At 53.8% G+C, this 16,109-nt stretch overlaps 2 protein-coding genes across 2 annotated transcripts in view; both read left to right on the top strand.

The window, feature by feature from the left end:
- PTPRF (protein tyrosine phosphatase, receptor type, F) overlaps nt 1-10,432 on the top strand; it is a 296,593-nt gene extending 286,161 nt beyond the window's left edge. Inside the window, exons 28-36 of the mRNA XM_009884676.1 lie at nt 462-581; nt 1,682-1,836; nt 3,163-3,448; nt 5,351-5,529; nt 7,992-8,118; nt 8,346-8,471; nt 9,119-9,273; nt 9,745-9,880; nt 10,019-10,432. Of these exons, the coding sequence (XP_009882978.1) occupies nt 462-581; nt 1,682-1,836; nt 3,163-3,448; nt 5,351-5,529; nt 7,992-8,118; nt 8,346-8,471; nt 9,119-9,273; nt 9,745-9,880; nt 10,019-10,087 (1,353 nt within the window). The 3' untranslated portion in view covers nt 10,088-10,432. The remainder of the gene's footprint in view (nt 1-461; nt 582-1,681; nt 1,837-3,162; nt 3,449-5,350; nt 5,530-7,991; nt 8,119-8,345; nt 8,472-9,118; nt 9,274-9,744; nt 9,881-10,018) is intronic.
- Nucleotides 10,433-13,732: 3,300 nt separating this feature from the next.
- The window catches only part of KDM4A (lysine (K)-specific demethylase 4A), a 26,148-nt gene continuing 23,771 nt past the window's right edge, over nt 13,733-16,109 (top strand). The window contains exon 1 of the mRNA XM_009884866.1: nt 13,733-13,786. Coding sequence (XP_009883168.1) covers nt 13,733-13,786 — 54 coding nt within the window. The remainder of the gene's footprint in view (nt 13,787-16,109) is intronic.

The following is a 16,109-nucleotide window of genomic DNA, read 5'->3' as shown; positions in this document are numbered from 1 at the left end:
CGCTCTTCCTGCCCTGCTTCACCAGCTCTCCTCCCACCAACCTGCAGGTGCTGACCTTCTCTCCATCGAGGCAGAGCTCGGGCAGGGCGATGCTGCAAGCACAGCCCCCAAGATGCCCATCTTCCCAAACAGGAGGCAGAGAAGAAAAATTACAGCAGGCACAAATCACTGCTAGCAATTGTTGCACACTGTCTTCGTACCTGGTGCTGCTCTTGCTTCTGGGTCTGGAGGCAAAAAAAAAATCCCTCTTTGAATATGAATCTTGTGGAAAGGAGCCCAGGGTGTGCTGCCTTTCTGCTGGGAATTGGGATGCTCCGGGAGAAGGAAATCTGGGTGTTTTGGGCCCCCCTGCACAGTGACTCTTTTCTGTCTTTACCCTTTGAAGGGCAGGGCCCTGTTCCTCATCCCAAATGCCCCAGCCGGCAGCCAAGCACTGACCCTTTCTCCTCCTCTCCCCGCAGGTGAAGTGTGACCAGTACTGGCCAAGCCGGGGTACGGAAACCTATGGGATGATCCAGGTGACCCTGCTGGACACAGTTGAGCTGGCAACCTACACCGTCCGCACCTTTGCACTGTACAAGGTATGGCATTGGCTCGGCTCTTCCTGCTCGAGCTGCTCCCTGATGCTGCAGGCTGCTGCACGGCCCACAGGCAGAGGCTGCCAGCTGTGCCCGGCTTAGCCAAGTGTGTGGCTAGTCCACACATGGGCCATTTCTCACAGCTGGGCTGCAGTGGGAGACCGGCTGCAGGTTGTACATCTGGCCACCACTGGATTTTGGCCAGGATACCTGATGCTCTCCTGTATGCATTCAGACCCTGTGATGTGCCCCAGCGCGGGGGCCATGCTTGCCTCTGGCGAGTGTACCTGTAACAGCTGTCCTCCCATTAGTGGGACAACATAGGAAGCAGTGAATTCTTAGCGCTCCTGTCACTAATAATGCAAATGGAGGGGCCATGCTGCTGACGTGTGTGCAAGCCCTTCTCTCCTCCCTGCTGCGTACCTCATTAGTGTTTGGAAATCCCTGGGGGCAGTGCTAGCAGCGGCAATGCGAACAGGCTTTGCAGTGGGCTGCCTCTGTGCGTGACTGAGCCTGGGCCACACCAGAGACAGCACAGCCGTGTGTTATGGGGACACACACTCAGGAAGGACCCAGGAAGGCATCTCACCCCAGCAGTCACCCAGCCAGTCCTACAGCATTGCTGCATAGATCACTCAGCCAAGCCGAAACAGGAGAGAGACACGAGCAGAGCAGTCTCTGCAGACGTGGGCTGATCAGCCATCCCAGAGAGACCCATGATGCAGAGGAGCAGGGAGGGAACTGGCTGCTGTGGCCCTTCCGTGCCCAGTGCCCGCTTTTCCCTGGACGTGCAGTGAGTACGTGGGTAGTGACCCCATGCTGTGCAGAAAGGAGTCTCGCCTTCCCGTTCGTGTGCTCCGCTCCCACAGAGCTGCTCTGCTCTCTGTATCAGCTGGCTTTCCACAGGGCAGCTATGCATACAGAAGCCTTGCAAGAAGCCTACACTTTGCCTCCACATTTGCAGTGGCAAAAGCCCAATACATGCACAGCATTACATGCCTGTTGTTACCCAGCCAGCTCGGTACCTTGTTACCCCATCAGTGGGTTCCCATCCCAGGATGAGACTGTTCTCATGCAAAACAACAACTCTTTGTCTTCAACAGAATGGTTCCAGTGAGAAGCGAGAGTTACGGCAGTTCCAGTTCATGGCTTGGCCCGATCACGGGGTACCAGAATACCCCACCCCGATCCTAGCTTTCTTGCGACGGGTCAAGGCCTGTAACCCACCGGATGCTGGGCCCATGGTTGTCCATTGCAGGTAGGACTGTGTGTTTGTGAAGCTACTCGTGGGCACATGCTTTCTGGCTGCAGGAGCTTTAACCTGTCCAGCTAAAAGTGGGGTCTCCTGTCCCTGCGGGGAAGGTTTCACAGTAGCATAACCCGTACTGCATGCATGGGCTGGGAACAGGACAGCAACCAGCAATGGTAATGTGGTGGTGACATTTGTATTGCTACTGCTCTGTCAGATTAAACATCACTGCTGTATGGCGAGCCCCAGAAAACACTTTTTCCTGTAAAATTCCAAGCAGCACTTAAAAATGAAGTGATCTGTGCCCAGCATAAGTAGGTGGTACCTTTCAGAGGCAGATCATTGACAGACACACATGCAGTGACCTCTATGAACAGTCATACATAGTATTTACAGTAGAAGTCTTTCTCAGGGTAGGAAGGCATCACTTTAAGCAAAACATTAGCCTACTAAGGCTCAGCATCTTATCCAGGCAAGATTTATCTATACCAGCCGAGTGGGGACTATTACTGAACAAACCACTCCATCATTGCTGTTCCAGCATACGCCTTACCAGCAGTGTTTAATGCTCTTCTTTCATGCTCTGTTTCAGATGGGAGTGGGGTATAATTAACACACAAACAAGCTGTATTAAAGCCCTGTTAAGGATCTGACTTGCACCATAAATGAGGAAATGTCTAGCTCCCTATCTCTGCCTGTGTTTACATGTCACGACAGCATATCTGTTGTTTTCAGGGTACTCTCAGGATGAGTACTTTGGGGATTGCTACTGCCCTTCCAACAGTGGAGAGCCATCCGGTGCTTAAGCAAAGGGCTCAGCAAAGACATGCATGACCTCACCTTTCTGCTTTCCCCTCTCAGGCAGGCTGTCCTTGTTTTATGGGTTAGGAAACAGTGACACAGGTTAGGGAACAAGCGGGCTTGAAATTACGGGCTTCACTGGTGCCAGAGCCCAGCCTGGGCTTCAGGTCTTCTGACTTCATGCACACATACTCTGTCACTCTCCTGCCTGGTAAACACATTTCTCCTTCCCTTGTGGAGTTGCTGCCAGCCACCGCAGGGACCAGCAGAGTGACACCATGTCCTTTCTGCTCCATCAGTGAAAGGAGGACAGCAGAAGGTCTGAGTAGCCTCCTACATTCTTCAGTGCCTCCCTGCCTCTCTCCTCCTGCCACCTCTTGTTTGGGGCTCAGTTCGTTAGCCCTCAGTGTGGGGAGCAGCCTTTACTCCCCTTTTGTGAGCTTCTAGGCCGGGTGTTCTCTTAAGCAAGAGCAGAGCTTGCCTGGCAACTGTAGGAGGCAGTGTCATCTCAAGCCACGTGCTTTGTTTCCACAGTGCTGGTGTGGGCCGAACTGGTTGCTTCATTGTCATTGATGCTATGCTGGAGCGGATGAAGCATGAGAAGACCGTGGACATCTACGGCCACGTGACGTGCATGCGCTCTCAGCGCAACTACATGGTGCAGACAGAGGACCAGTACATCTTCATCCACGAGGCCTTGCTGGAGGCAGCCACATGTGGCAACACCGAGGTGCCTGCACGCAACCTCTTTGCTCACATCCAGAAGCTGACCCAGGTGCCACCAGGCGAGAGCGTTACTGCAATGGAGCTGGAATTCAAGGTTGGTGGCAGAGCCCCAGCACCCCCTTCCCTGGCGCCCTGTCTCTGCCCACGCAGCCCCACTGGGCCACTCGTCCAGGGGTTGGGAGAGAGGAGCCGTGCATCATTACAGACAGTTATTCTTTTGTGTGTTTCTAAACCAGGTAGGCAGTGATTCAAAATACATTTGAATTGTAAAGCTTGTGTCGGCCATGGTCCCCCCTGGATTGGCAGCTTCTGGGGAGGATATAAAAGGCAGATGGATGCGCAGTTCTCAGCAGCACGTTCTGCTCTAGGTTCACTGTGCGGCGGGAGCTGCATCTAAAATCAGATGCAGATCGTGTTAGTGATAATTGATGTTACTGTGAACAACTTGTCTGGAAACGGCTCCAATTTAAATATGTGAGACGTTTATAGTCTCATTTCTTCAATGCTGAGCTCTGTTATCTTTTAACCACCTCGACACCAAGCCTCAGTGTCTAGAATTGGTGAAGGCAGTATTTTAAGGCACACTGTTTTTAAGAAGCCAAGCCCACATTTTGCTATCTGTGTCTGTGAATGCCAACTGTAGATATTTATTACAGCCTTGGAGATGGAAGTGAGCTCTGGTAAGCGCCCATATTCTCAGATGAGGTGCATTAGTCCAGTGAATGCATGCAGGGGAATATAGCTCATGCAGGGAGGCAGCAGACCATGCAGGCTGTGAAATGAACTGCAGCAATACAGCTTCGCCTGGGGATTCCCTCCAAGTGACAAAGGAGCAGCAGAGGCAAAATATTGGCTTTCTGCATAATAGCTGAACAGCTCTGTCCTGTGGTTACCAGAGCTGCTGGTGTCCTGGGCTTGGGACAGCAGACCATGCTGCGTTACTATCTTGTGGTGACACCTGCCCCGAGAAAACTCTCAAGAGAGCCACAGAATAAGGCTCAACTCTAGCAACTCTGTTGTAAGAAAGACAAAAATTTGCTGTTCCTCCAAGAGAACAGTAATAAAACTTGCCGCTCTCTGTGCCCTGGCAGTGTCCACTGCGTGGGAAACCCTGGGGAGCAGGATATGGGAGGGCCTCACATGGCTGCATTGCTCCCCAAAGAGCAACTCTGTCCTTCTCCAGGGAGCCTCTGCCAAGGACCAGCAGCCACATACAGAGAGAAGAGTGGCTCTGGAGATGCCAGGGGAAGGAAAAAAATAAAAATAAAAGACAGGGGGGGGCAGAGAGAAAGAAATAAAAGAAAAAGGAAAAAAGAAAGATTTCTGTTTGAATGTCTCTGCCAGCAGATCTAACTAACGCATTTACCATGACTCCAGTTTACAGGGCTCAAAGAGAACCATAAAGTGTCTCACAGTAACCCAAAATAGATCTTCTTTACCTAAAACTGTCACAATTCTCACATTTTTCTTGGGTTCTTCTGGGGTGAGAAGTAAATAGTGAGACATTGTTGGAAGATGGAAAGCTTTCCTTTCCTGGCACCACCAGGCATGTGTCCCTGGTTCAGCGAGGTAAAAAGCTTCATGTCGTGGCCCTTTGTGGGTCAGAGAGCTGCTGTGGGTCTCCACTCCACTATGTGTGGCTTTGGGGCTGTGCCAGCGGGTCAGTGCAGGTGGTTCCCCTGCTGTCACCTACAGCCATGCACCAAAAGCCGGCAGCAAGGCTGTGCTGCGCCTGGGTGTGCAATGCCACAGCAGAGGGGCCGATGCGGTACTGAAAACCAGACTGATGACTGTGAAATAGAGCAGCTGAGTGCAGCCTACTCATAACGTGTCCAGTCCAGAAAGACCTGGTCCCCAGTGGCTGTCCCTCACTTAGAGGAGGGAGCATGGCTGTGTGCCCGGAGGGACTCCTGCCTGCCCTGCTGCCAGGGTCCTGATTTTGCCTCCAGACTGCTGCATCCCCAGCAGGGGTCTGACATGTCTCCTTCTCTTTCAGCTGCTGGCCAATTCTAAAGCACATACCTCACGTTTCATCAGTGCCAACCTCCCGTGCAACAAATTCAAGAACCGCCTCGTCAACATCATGCCATATGAGCTGACGAGAGTCTGTCTGCAGCCCATCCGGGGTGTCGAGGGCTCTGATTACATCAATGCCAGCTTCATAGATGGGTACAGGTAAGGACCACCTTAGGTGACTGGGGCAGCCTGTCCTGCCTGCTTGGCAGCCTGGGCAGAGCTGCCTTTTCCTCTTTCCCAAGGACTGGTCCTGGCCGCCTACAGGTGGGCTGGGGATCACTGTGGTGCATTTCACCTGTTTCCATCTTCTCAGACACTCCAGTGCGTATAGTTACAGTATGTGAAGACTCGTAGTGAGTGAGCACTGCCAGGCTGGCTTATATTGCTGTACACAGATGCTCACATGGCTGAGGTGGGAGGCTGTGCTGGCTTCTGTGGAGGTTTATAGGATCTTCTGGTCCTATCCCTTGGCGTGTGTTTTATATCTGCAGCATCTTACAGAAACCTGCCCCACCTGCCTAGCTGTAGCAACGAGACGTAGAAGTGTGCTTGCACTGCATGGCCGATCCAGGCAGCAGCCCAAGGCTCATCATCCCATGATTTTGGGGGGTGCCTGTGGATCCTCAGGCAGGGTTGGTGCTGGACACTGGAGAGCCCGTCACTGCTCCCCAGTATACCTTCTAGAAGGCACAACTTAAGATCTAGTGGGGCAGTAATACCTATGGTTCCTGTATCTAACTGCTGGCATCACATTCTATGATGCTAAGTGCCAGGAGAGGAGACTGCAGAGAAACAGCTCAGTGGCCATATCTCCTTCCCAGCCAATCCCCAGACAATAATCCAGACCACATCCCAACAGTGCACATACAAGGCTTGTTCCTGTCATCTCTCTGTGCACCATTGCAGTAGGGTCACCCAGTGCAGAAGAGGGGGATACAAAGATGGATGTGGCACAGTCCCCCTCCAGCCTGGCTCTGCCCAAACACTTTTTATGGGCTGGTGACCTCCCAGGAGCAACAGGCACTGCCAAAGGGAACAGATGTTGGTGCAGTCGGGCCAGTGGCTCTGTGCCTCCATCTCTGCACCAGCAGCTGAGCCCAGGAAAGGTTCCCAGGGGGAAGGGCTGCGTGGAGGCAAGAGTGGCCAGGGAGCAGAAGGGGAGCAACCGTGGGAGCATCCCAACACAGCAAAACCGCAGCGAGCCAGGCTCCTTCAGGGTGGGACAGAGTAATGGGGAAGGATGAAGGGGCTGGAGAAAAGCTGTCACGGAGCAGCTTCTGCTCCCTCCTGCCTGTGTGGCTCTGAGCCATCCAGCATCGTGTCATTAACGTGGCTGCCTGCCTGCACACCCACCCCGGCAGCCCGTTGCCTGACAGGCGGGGTGTAGCCACAGTGTCCTGGCTCCAGAGCTGATTAAGAGCGATGTTGGGTTTGTCCCTTGTTGATGCTACGGAGGGAGGGCTGCCAGCACAGCAGGTGGTACGATTTCACGTGCTACCTATCCCATCCCAGTCTTCTTGGTATTATCTAAAGAGATCAGTTGGCCCAAGGTCCTGCAGACATCACTGATGCTGCATCTTTATTAGCTCTTTTGTTTCATTCTGCATCCCCACTCCCTGCTTTTTATGATGTCTTATAAATCCACCTTGAAGCAGCCCCTGTCTTCGTCCTGCACATTACAGCTGTCCTGCAGCACGTTCATTAATTTTTAGCCCCAGCAGAGAGATGAAATGCCGGAACGGAGGATGCCGCCTTCATCCCGCGGGCTCCGGCGCCCCGCCATGGTGAAGCGAGACCATGTCTCCGCCACCCGTGCGGTGCCAGACCTGTCTGGCAAAGGCAGCACCGGCGTGCCAGACTGGGCACTTGGCAAGCCAAAAAAACAACACGCCGGAGCTGGCCCTTCTCAAAGTCCAAAGCACCAAAGGTGCTTTCTTCAGGGTGGGTGCCAGGCTGGGACAGGTCAGGCTCTGCTTTCATACGGGACATTTTGAGAGATGCTCTGGTTCGCAGTGGAACCGAGGACAAATTTGGAAGCTTCAGAAGAGCTGGCAAAATGGTATTGGTGCTTTTCACACTGCCCTAATTTTTAGCTGGCGTGCGTGATCCACGTGACCTGATTGAGTTGCTCTGTGTCTTCCCATGCAATGGGAGGGACGGTGGCTGCTGCAGAGAATAAAAGTGCAGGAACCCGGGGGTGCTGCTGGGGTTGTCCCCAAGCACAGCCTCTCCTCCCAGCCCAGATGGGTGCTGGCAGCCTGCTCACGTGGGCCTGGGTGCTGAGAAGGCTCTCGGTGCAGCAGCACTAGGGACAAGCAGCAGGGAGAGGATGGGCTGGGGACACTGTCACCCCAGCAAGGACTAGCAGCTTTTCTGGATCCTGCACCCGGTGGTGCTCACTGCATCTGTGGAGAGCACTAAGAAGACATATGCTGGGCAGGCTCATCCCTGCCCCCGTGTCCATGGCTAGTCCAAGAGACCTGTTTGCTGCAGCTGCATTGTCAGCCCTGCTGCCTGCTGCACGGGGTCCCCGCCTCCAGCCCTCCCGGCCCACCAGTCCCTGGAAAAAGCTGCTGCCCACCTCCCAGGAGCTGCTCTGAACACCATTATGTTTGTCGCAGGCAGCAGAAGGCCTACATCGCCACACAGGGACCGCTGGCCGAGACCACAGAGGATTTCTGGCGGATGCTCTGGGAGCACAACTCCACCATCGTGGTGATGTTGACAAAACTGCGCGAGATGGGCCGGGTAGGAATCCTGCTTAGGGTAGAAGGGGGCTGTGTGGCTGGTGTCTGTGGGGACAACCTCTCAGCTCACCCCAGTCTGTCCCCAGCAGCAGCCGCTTGGGGCCAGCCTCCTGCTGGCATGTCCTGTGGCTGACCATTTGGCCCCACAGCCACGTATGCTCCCAGGGAGCGGGAGGGAGGAGCAGAAGCTTGTCAGTGTTAATGTCTCACTGTGCTCCTTATCCACAGGAGAAGTGCCATCAGTACTGGCCCGCGGAGCGCTCTGCCCGGTACCAGTACTTTGTGGTGGACCCCATGGCAGAGTACAATATGCCGCAGTACATCCTCCGGGAGTTCAAGGTGACGGATGCCAGGGTGAGTGCAACTGCTGGCTCTCCAGCTCCCCTGCCTCCCGTGTCGCTGCCCGACTCTGCCCTGCCCGGGCCAGCGAAGGGAGCGTTAAGCAGCTCCTGGAGGAACCGGAAGGCAAGGTGCTGCCTTGCACTGCAGGCAGAAGGGGCTGCTGCCCCTCACCTGCCACTCCTGTCACCGTAAGTTCTTCCTCACGGGCTGTGTCAGCCCCAGTGAGCAGCTCAGGGATCCCTGTCAGCACCAGACCCTGCCTTGCCTGTGCTGTGCACTTGGGCAAGCACTTAACATGGGCTCCCCTGCCCTCTGTGTGCAGCACCTGACTGCGTGCAGGTCACCGGTGTGACAGTAAATGTGTGGAGGGTGGAGCTGCACCCCAGACAGGACCACAGCACTGACCCAACAGACCCTGCAGGGGCCCAAAGTCCTGCTCAGCTGAGCCACCCTGGGGTGAACATGGGAGAGCAGAGGGAGGCCCCAAAACCTCAGCAAAGGATCTGCCTGGGCTTATCCATGACTTGTGCACACTGTCACCTGGCCCAGGCCAGAGGGTCTGAGAGCAGGTCAGCAGCACTAGTGCTGAGGGAAGCGAGATCAGCCCCTCTTGCTGTCTGCTCACCCACAGTTCACGTCTAACACCCCTGTCCTTGCAGGACGGCCAGTCACGGACCATCCGCCAGTTCCAGTTCACAGACTGGCCTGAGCAGGGAGTGCCAAAGACAGGAGAGGGCTTCATCGACTTCATTGGGCAGGTGCACAAGACCAAGGAGCAGTTTGGGCAGGACGGGCCCATCACAGTGCACTGCAGGTGAGTGGGGACAGATAAGCACCCACCTCTGTCTTCATCAGCCCTCAAAGATGTCTCCTGCCTGACTTACCCTGGCAGCTGCCAGCTCCCCTGTACTTGGTGCCCCTCCTGCATACCGCTGGCAAGAAGCAGGCATGGGACAAGGAGGCGGCAATGTCCATGGGTGCCATTGGCAGCCTTTCTGCCAGGTGACTAGATTAACCCAGTGCCCTGGTGGTACTGATCTGTAGCTCCTTGGAAGAGTCCTTGGACAGCGCAGAGTCCCACAGCAGCTTGGCCCAGAGGCAAGGCAGAATTGGTGGGCCCCATGGGGCTGAGAGGGCAGCTCTGTCTGGCAATGTCCCTGTGGCTTCTCCTGGCTCCACTCAGCATGTCCCCATGCTCCATGAGCTTGCAGCGCTCCTAGGAGCTCTGCGGAGCCTCGCTGGGGCTGCCGGGTCTCCAACAGCACCTCTTGCTCCCTCTGCACAGTGCTGGGGTCGGGCGCACAGGCGTGTTTATCACGCTCAGCATCGTGCTGGAGAGGATGCGCTACGAGGGAGTGGTGGACATGTTCCAGACGGTGAAGACCTTGCGGACGCAGCGGCCAGCCATGGTGCAGACAGAGGTGAGCGTCCCCTCCTCCCTGGGGTGGTGGGAGATCTGTGGGAGAAGCAGGGGGAGCTGGCATCTCTGGATGTGCAACCCTGTTGCCCGATGTCCTTGGGTCCCCGCTTCTCATGCTTCCCCCATTGCTGCCTTGCAGGACCAGTACCAGCTGTGCTACAGAGCGGCACTGGAGTATCTCGGCAGCTTCGACCACTATGCAACGTAACTAGTGCTTTCCTCCAGTCGCGGTGGGGATGTCTAGGAGTGGAGACGGGTCCCTCTGAGCCAGAGCCGCCCATTCCTCAGTCCTTCTGTACAGATGGAGGTGCTGCCCAGGCAGCAGACCTCCACGCCAACCAGTTCTGACCACGGCATTTAGGATCTTCGCCCCAGCGCCAAACGAGGGAATCCGACTCCAAAAGCATTTCCAGTCTCTGGCTGAATTTCTGCTCATGTGCATCTCTCGCCCTCTCTCACGCGACTGCATTTCACAGCGAGGCTTTAGGTGGGTGGAATGGGATCTTTTTTTTAAACATGTAAAATAGTTACTAGTGGTTTTTATAATCTCCTCTCTCTTTATTTTTTATTTTTTGCAAGTCTTAATGTTTTGCCCAGGCAGAACTGGACCCGCCAAACCTTTGGGAGTTGGGTTTTTATTTTAAATTTCCTTTTGCTTTTACATTTTTTACTGCCCTGTGTTTATTTCAGCCCAGTCACTGCTGGTTCTGCCCATTTTAGTGCAGCTTCCTTGGTAATTTGCAGCAGCTGGCTTGTGGTTCCTGCCCGGCTCCATTCCCCATAGACTGCTTTTTAATCCTCTGTAGAATATGAAATTTCATGGAACTGGACCTAAGCTACCAATTATTTTTTTAGCCTTTCCCTCCCCCCCATTATTTCCTGAGTAGGTTTGAGTTTGGAGGGCATGCGGGGTCACCGGAGAAGCGGTCCCCTTTGTCAGCTGGAAACCGTTCAGTCCTATTACGATGCGTGTTAAACCAATCCAGTGACCGTGTGTATTGGCAGATCCCGATCTGACGTGACTTGTCGTCGCCTTATTTGTGAGAGACCCGCAATCCCGGGCTCCGGGTTTTGGAGCCTCTTTTTGTGTGTCTCCCTGGGAAGGGGGCAGGAGAAGCAAGCAGGTCCCACACTACCCCGGGGAGGGGATGGAAAGAGAGAGACACGGCCCTTTTTGTTAATCCCGCGGTTCTGTGCGTGCAAGCGCCATTCTGTCACCTCTCACCAGTGAAGTGCATCGGAGCATTTACAAAGGCAAGGAGCACAAGCCCCGCCGTCCCCAGAGCAGAGCCGGGCAGGCTCTCTTTGGAAAGCAGGGTACTGCAGGGAAGGGGAGGGGAGTACACATGGCTTTCAGAGGTTGGGTGTATCTATAATTTCTGCTATCCTGCAAATGTTAAAAGTCACTAGAATATTGTACTTTCCGCTACTTCAGGACGTTCTAATGAACCAATGTGGCAAGACTACTGGACTTAATTTAATGGTACTATATATTAATACTCCTTATTATATCACGCTTGCACTAAAGACAGGGAGTGAGCAGCCCTCTTTTGAGTGCATTGAGTTATGAATAAAGGTGGTGGAAGGGTATCTAATTGTATTATCACATGTATTCCGAATGTTAAGAATCCAAGCTACGTTGAAATCAGCAATCCAGGGTCGGTAATGTTGGAGGACACATTCATTTTTACCTTGTGGATGCATAGTGCTGTAGGGGTCACTGTTGTATACAGTCTGTTTTCTATTTGTTAATAAAAAAAAAAAATCTACAGCATCATTGCATAATTCTTGATGTTAATAAATTTGAATAATCGGGTTTCATACAAGCTGGCTTTGCTGTCTGTTTCTTCAGCAATAAGCAGGGGCCACAGAGTCTCTTAGAGACAAGAATGCTCCCCAGCCTGTTGCCAGAGAAGTCCTTTCCCATGGGCACATCCCAGCCACGAGTGCCCCACACTTCCCGCAGGGACCCTGTGCTGGCAAGGACCTCGGAGGTCCTCTGTGACAACCCCCTTTGTGCATGCGTGTGCTCACCTCCTTCTGCCACCATGCCAGGGTGCACCAAGTGTTCTCAGTCCCTGGCACCTCCAGGAATAGCTCCTGCCAAGCCTGTGTTTGCAGCCATGCAAAGGTCCTCTGGGTCCCCTCCCACTTCCCAAAGGAGGGATCATTCCCAGCAGGAGGAAGCCGGTAGCCACTTTCTGCCCAGGCCACGCTCTGTACAAGCTGTCCCACGCTCTGTACAAGCTGTCCCAGCGGTGACTGGGGCCTGAGACCTGCCCTCCCCACCTGCTCTACTGCCAGTTACTAATCCTCAGAGGATGTAGCAGGATACAGCCCTGGGCTGATGCTGAGCTTCGCTGGAAGCACATTTACCTGCAGCCCCTTCCCTGCCTGCGTGCTGGCTCAGGACCAGCCTGGACTTAGCTTGGGGTTTTGCAGGAAAGAGAGGGGTTCAGTGGCAGTGGGTTTGGTGGCGATATCAGTCCTGGAGGAGGCTGAGATGTTGTCAGCCTCCCGGGACGCTGCAGTAATGCTGTTCTGCAATGCTGAGCACGGTTGTGTATGCAAAGTTACTGCTCAGGAGTAAAACCGTTGCCTGGCCCCTAACTGCAGAGCAGCACCTGAGTATGTCAGGTGTAAAAGACCCGCCAAGGCACATGGCTGTGCCCGCTCTGCGTGGGCCTGCCAGCCACCAGCCCTACCTACATGTGGACTGCAAACCCCCAGGTCAGTGCCGGCTCTGAGAGAGAACAGCACCTGCAAACAGCACAAGCGTGCAAGGGAAAGGCCAGTGCAAAGGGCAGAACCACATGGGCCACAGCCCCATGGCCTGTCCATCCTTCCTGAGGGAGCCAAATCCGCCCTGGCCAGCATGTGCACAATGGGTTGGGAGCATGTGGCAGACTGATGAGCTTGTCCCCGACGTGACTATGGGCACCTTCTTACTTGCTCCTCACTGAGTTTGCTGGAACTCAGCCACGTTTCCTGCCAGACCAGACCAACACCTGAGCAGGTGCCAGATGCAAAATGGTGTTTCCTCCTCACCCAGCTGGTTCCTACCCCAGCGCTTCACCCCCGGGGTGACCTGAGGCTGGTGGTGCCTCTCCCTGGCTCTGCTGTTGGGCAGCCCCACTGGAGGATGCAGATCCAAGGGTGAAGCCGGCTCTTGCCCTTTTGAGGCAGCACATGTGCGCAGACGTGTGCATGCATGCGCGTGCCAGCACTGCTGGCATCTGGACGCTTTGCTTTGCATCGCTGCCAGGGCCCAGGATGGCAAAGCTACACAGCCAAGCGCACACCTGCTCATACTCAGGTGCATTTGGGGAGGAAGGCTGCCATGGTAGCCATTGCGCTTTAGGAAGCCGGCCAGCTGGGAAGCGGGCAGCGAGCACCTGCCTGCGCTGCAGCAAGAATGCTCTGGCTGTGCTCCTGAACTACAGCTGGTGACGATGCTTTCACCACATGGATGTGCCACTCACCAAGCGCTTCCCAGGCACTGCCACATGCACAGCACGAACCTCTAGTCCATGTGGCTTCCGAGGCACTTGCCAGAACACTCGTATATATGCACACGCACACGTGCATGTACCTTCCTTCTCCTCATCTGAGAACACCTGGGGCTCCCCTCCCCATTTGACGCTGTGTTCTTAGCCCAAACCCTTTCCAAGTGACCCAGGGAAAACATGAGGGAACAAACACTCCCAATTGACTGCCTCTGCTTCTCTGCCTGCCATGCGTAAGGCACAGAGTGAGCTTCTCGGGTGGTCAGTGAGCTTCCCTATGGGCTGAGTAGAAAGAGGAGGGAGAGAGGGAGACCAAGCATCTCAGCACGGACTACACCGGGAATAACATGACTGAGCCCGGGCCTCTGCAGCGAGGCTACTGCTGGGTACACGCTGTGCAGGTACGTACAGTGCAGAGGTGAAGCCACGTGGCCGAAGCCTCGTGCTGGCCTCACAGCGCCAAGGAAGGCTCAGTTGGGAGGGGGGGGAAGTCCTACACCCCCATCCTGCTCACACCCAGCTAACACCGCTCCAAAGGGGATAGCGTCATAGGAGTTTTAAAGCTTCTATTCTTTTATTTCCCTTTATCTCTGCATACCTCACAAAATAAAAGGGGAACAAAAAACCAAAGACTAACCACCTACAGTGGACAGACACGGAGGCTAACCCGGTCTGCCCTCGGAGCCAGCGCCGTGGCTTGTGCCGTACTCCAGGCGGAGCCACACTGCCTCTTCCCAGGGCCTGGCACTGCCGTGCCTGGGCTGTGGTGCTCAGCTTTCACTGGCCAGAAAGGATTTAGCCTAGCCTGCATTTTTTTTGCCTCTTCTTCTTTGGCATCAGTTTGAGACATCTCCCTCCCTCTGGTATCAGCCTGGCTTCGCAGTCCCACACTGTGCTCCAGATCTGAAGAGAACAGTCCTGAGATGGTGCCATAAGGCGGCGTTTGGCCTCTTTCCTTTGGAGTCTCTGACAGACCAACCATATTCACACTGAGCAATGGAGCTGGGTAGTTACTCCAGGGTTTGGGGTTTTTTTTTCCCATTCCTTAATTGTACCAGGTAGCCCTAATGCAGCCTCAGATAAGCGGCTTTGCAAAGGGCACAGTTTGGCAGGTGGGACAGCAGCTAAATGGCAGCTAGTCAAAGGTGAGTTCCTGGGCAGTGAGGTACTCTTCTGCTCAATTTTCATTTTTTTTTATTCATTCCATTGACAGCTGTAGCAAGAGAGCTGCGCAGGCCCTGCCTGGGCTTGGCTTGCCTCCGAGTGATGCAAAATCATAGGACCGTAGAACGATTTGGGTTGGAAGGGACCTTTAAAGATCATCTAGTCCAAACAGCATCCTGCCGAAGCACTTGCCCTTTGGGATTCCATTACTTTAAATTTTGTTTTTCAAGGGCAAAATAGTTGTTAAATAAGGAAAAGAAACAGCTGCACTGCTGAACAAATCTGAGCTTAGTCTGCGCAGTAGCTTGGCAACTCCTTCCCCCACAGTCCTGGCATTTCTTGCACTCAGCAACATTGCCATTTTCATTTATAAAGTTTCTCAGTTAAGAGTGACCTTTTTTTTTTTCTTTCTCCTTTTTCACCTGTTCTGACCTGGTTCATTTCTGAGAGCAGGAAAAATTCTGATCCCTCCAATTACAAGCTCATTGTTGCCCTTTTGCCAGTTTTAATAAGCAACCTCAGTTCACAGTAACAATTATATGTCATCAAGCCTTCCTGCCTACACATTTCTGCTCACAGCAACATTTTACCACTCATCATCATGAAAAGACTGGCTCTTGTCTCCTGATATTAGAAAGATGGTCTTTCTTGACTAATGGATAGCAAGTGCAGCTTTCAGGCCACCAGACAGGCCAGAAACATAGAGTTCATCTCAAAATCGTTACCTGACAGTTGCCTGTGTTGGTACCTCCATCTGTAGGCAGCTGAGTGTTGTGCCTGCCGTGATTTTAATCCACTTTGGGGTTCCGGTCCATATGCCTGGCAATTCGGAGTCTGAGTGGGTCAGAGAGGCAGCAGCCCACAGAAAATCTGTGTTGGAATGCTGTTTTGCTAAGATTTTCAGGGCTGCCGCATGCCTGTAGCGTGACACTGAAGGAAACGTGTGTCAGGAGAAACATATAGTGAAGTTAAGGTTTTATTTAGGCATGAGGGACGGACTGTTGTCCCTGAGGATGGTTATGAGCTCTTTTGGGTGGGTCGTGCTCACTGTCAAGGTTGCCTATTGGCACTTACACATTTAAAAAGCAGTTAGCGCAAGCATTTAGCACAACATGACCTGTGAAAGTCAAGGCAAGTCCCAGCCAAGGGGCAGTCAGTATCCCTAGACAGACCCTGTGACGCGGTCAGCCTTGTCCACACTCGAAAGCCTTTGCTGCTAAAGCTATGCTGTCAGCTCCCAATCCTCAACACACCGGCGGCGGATTATCAACAACGTACGCTGGCCACGGGGCCACTTTTCCACCTTTCCAGCTGACTGGTCTGCACTGGCCAAACTCCCTCACGTCGGCTGGCACTGGCATTGGTCCAGCCCCAGGTTGTGTTCGCTGCCAAAAGTTTGCACAGTATCAAATACTACTTCGGCTCTGCTTACAGACAGAAATTGTAGGAGTATAATTAGCTTGGTTAATACGTTCAATTGGCACATGCCTATTGTGTGTCACCATTCAGCGCCCTTAGCCCATTAGCTCACTAAAGCACCCATTTACACAGGATTAACAC

Source organism: Charadrius vociferus, unplaced genomic scaffold, assembly GCF_000708025.1.
Source record: "Charadrius vociferus isolate BGI_N301 unplaced genomic scaffold, ASM70802v2 scaffold163, whole genome shotgun sequence".
NCBI classification, from domain to species: domain Eukaryota; kingdom Metazoa; phylum Chordata; class Aves; order Charadriiformes; family Charadriidae; genus Charadrius; species Charadrius vociferus.
Note: the sequence above shows the minus strand (reverse complement) of the source record. Positions and strands in the feature narration are given on the sequence as shown.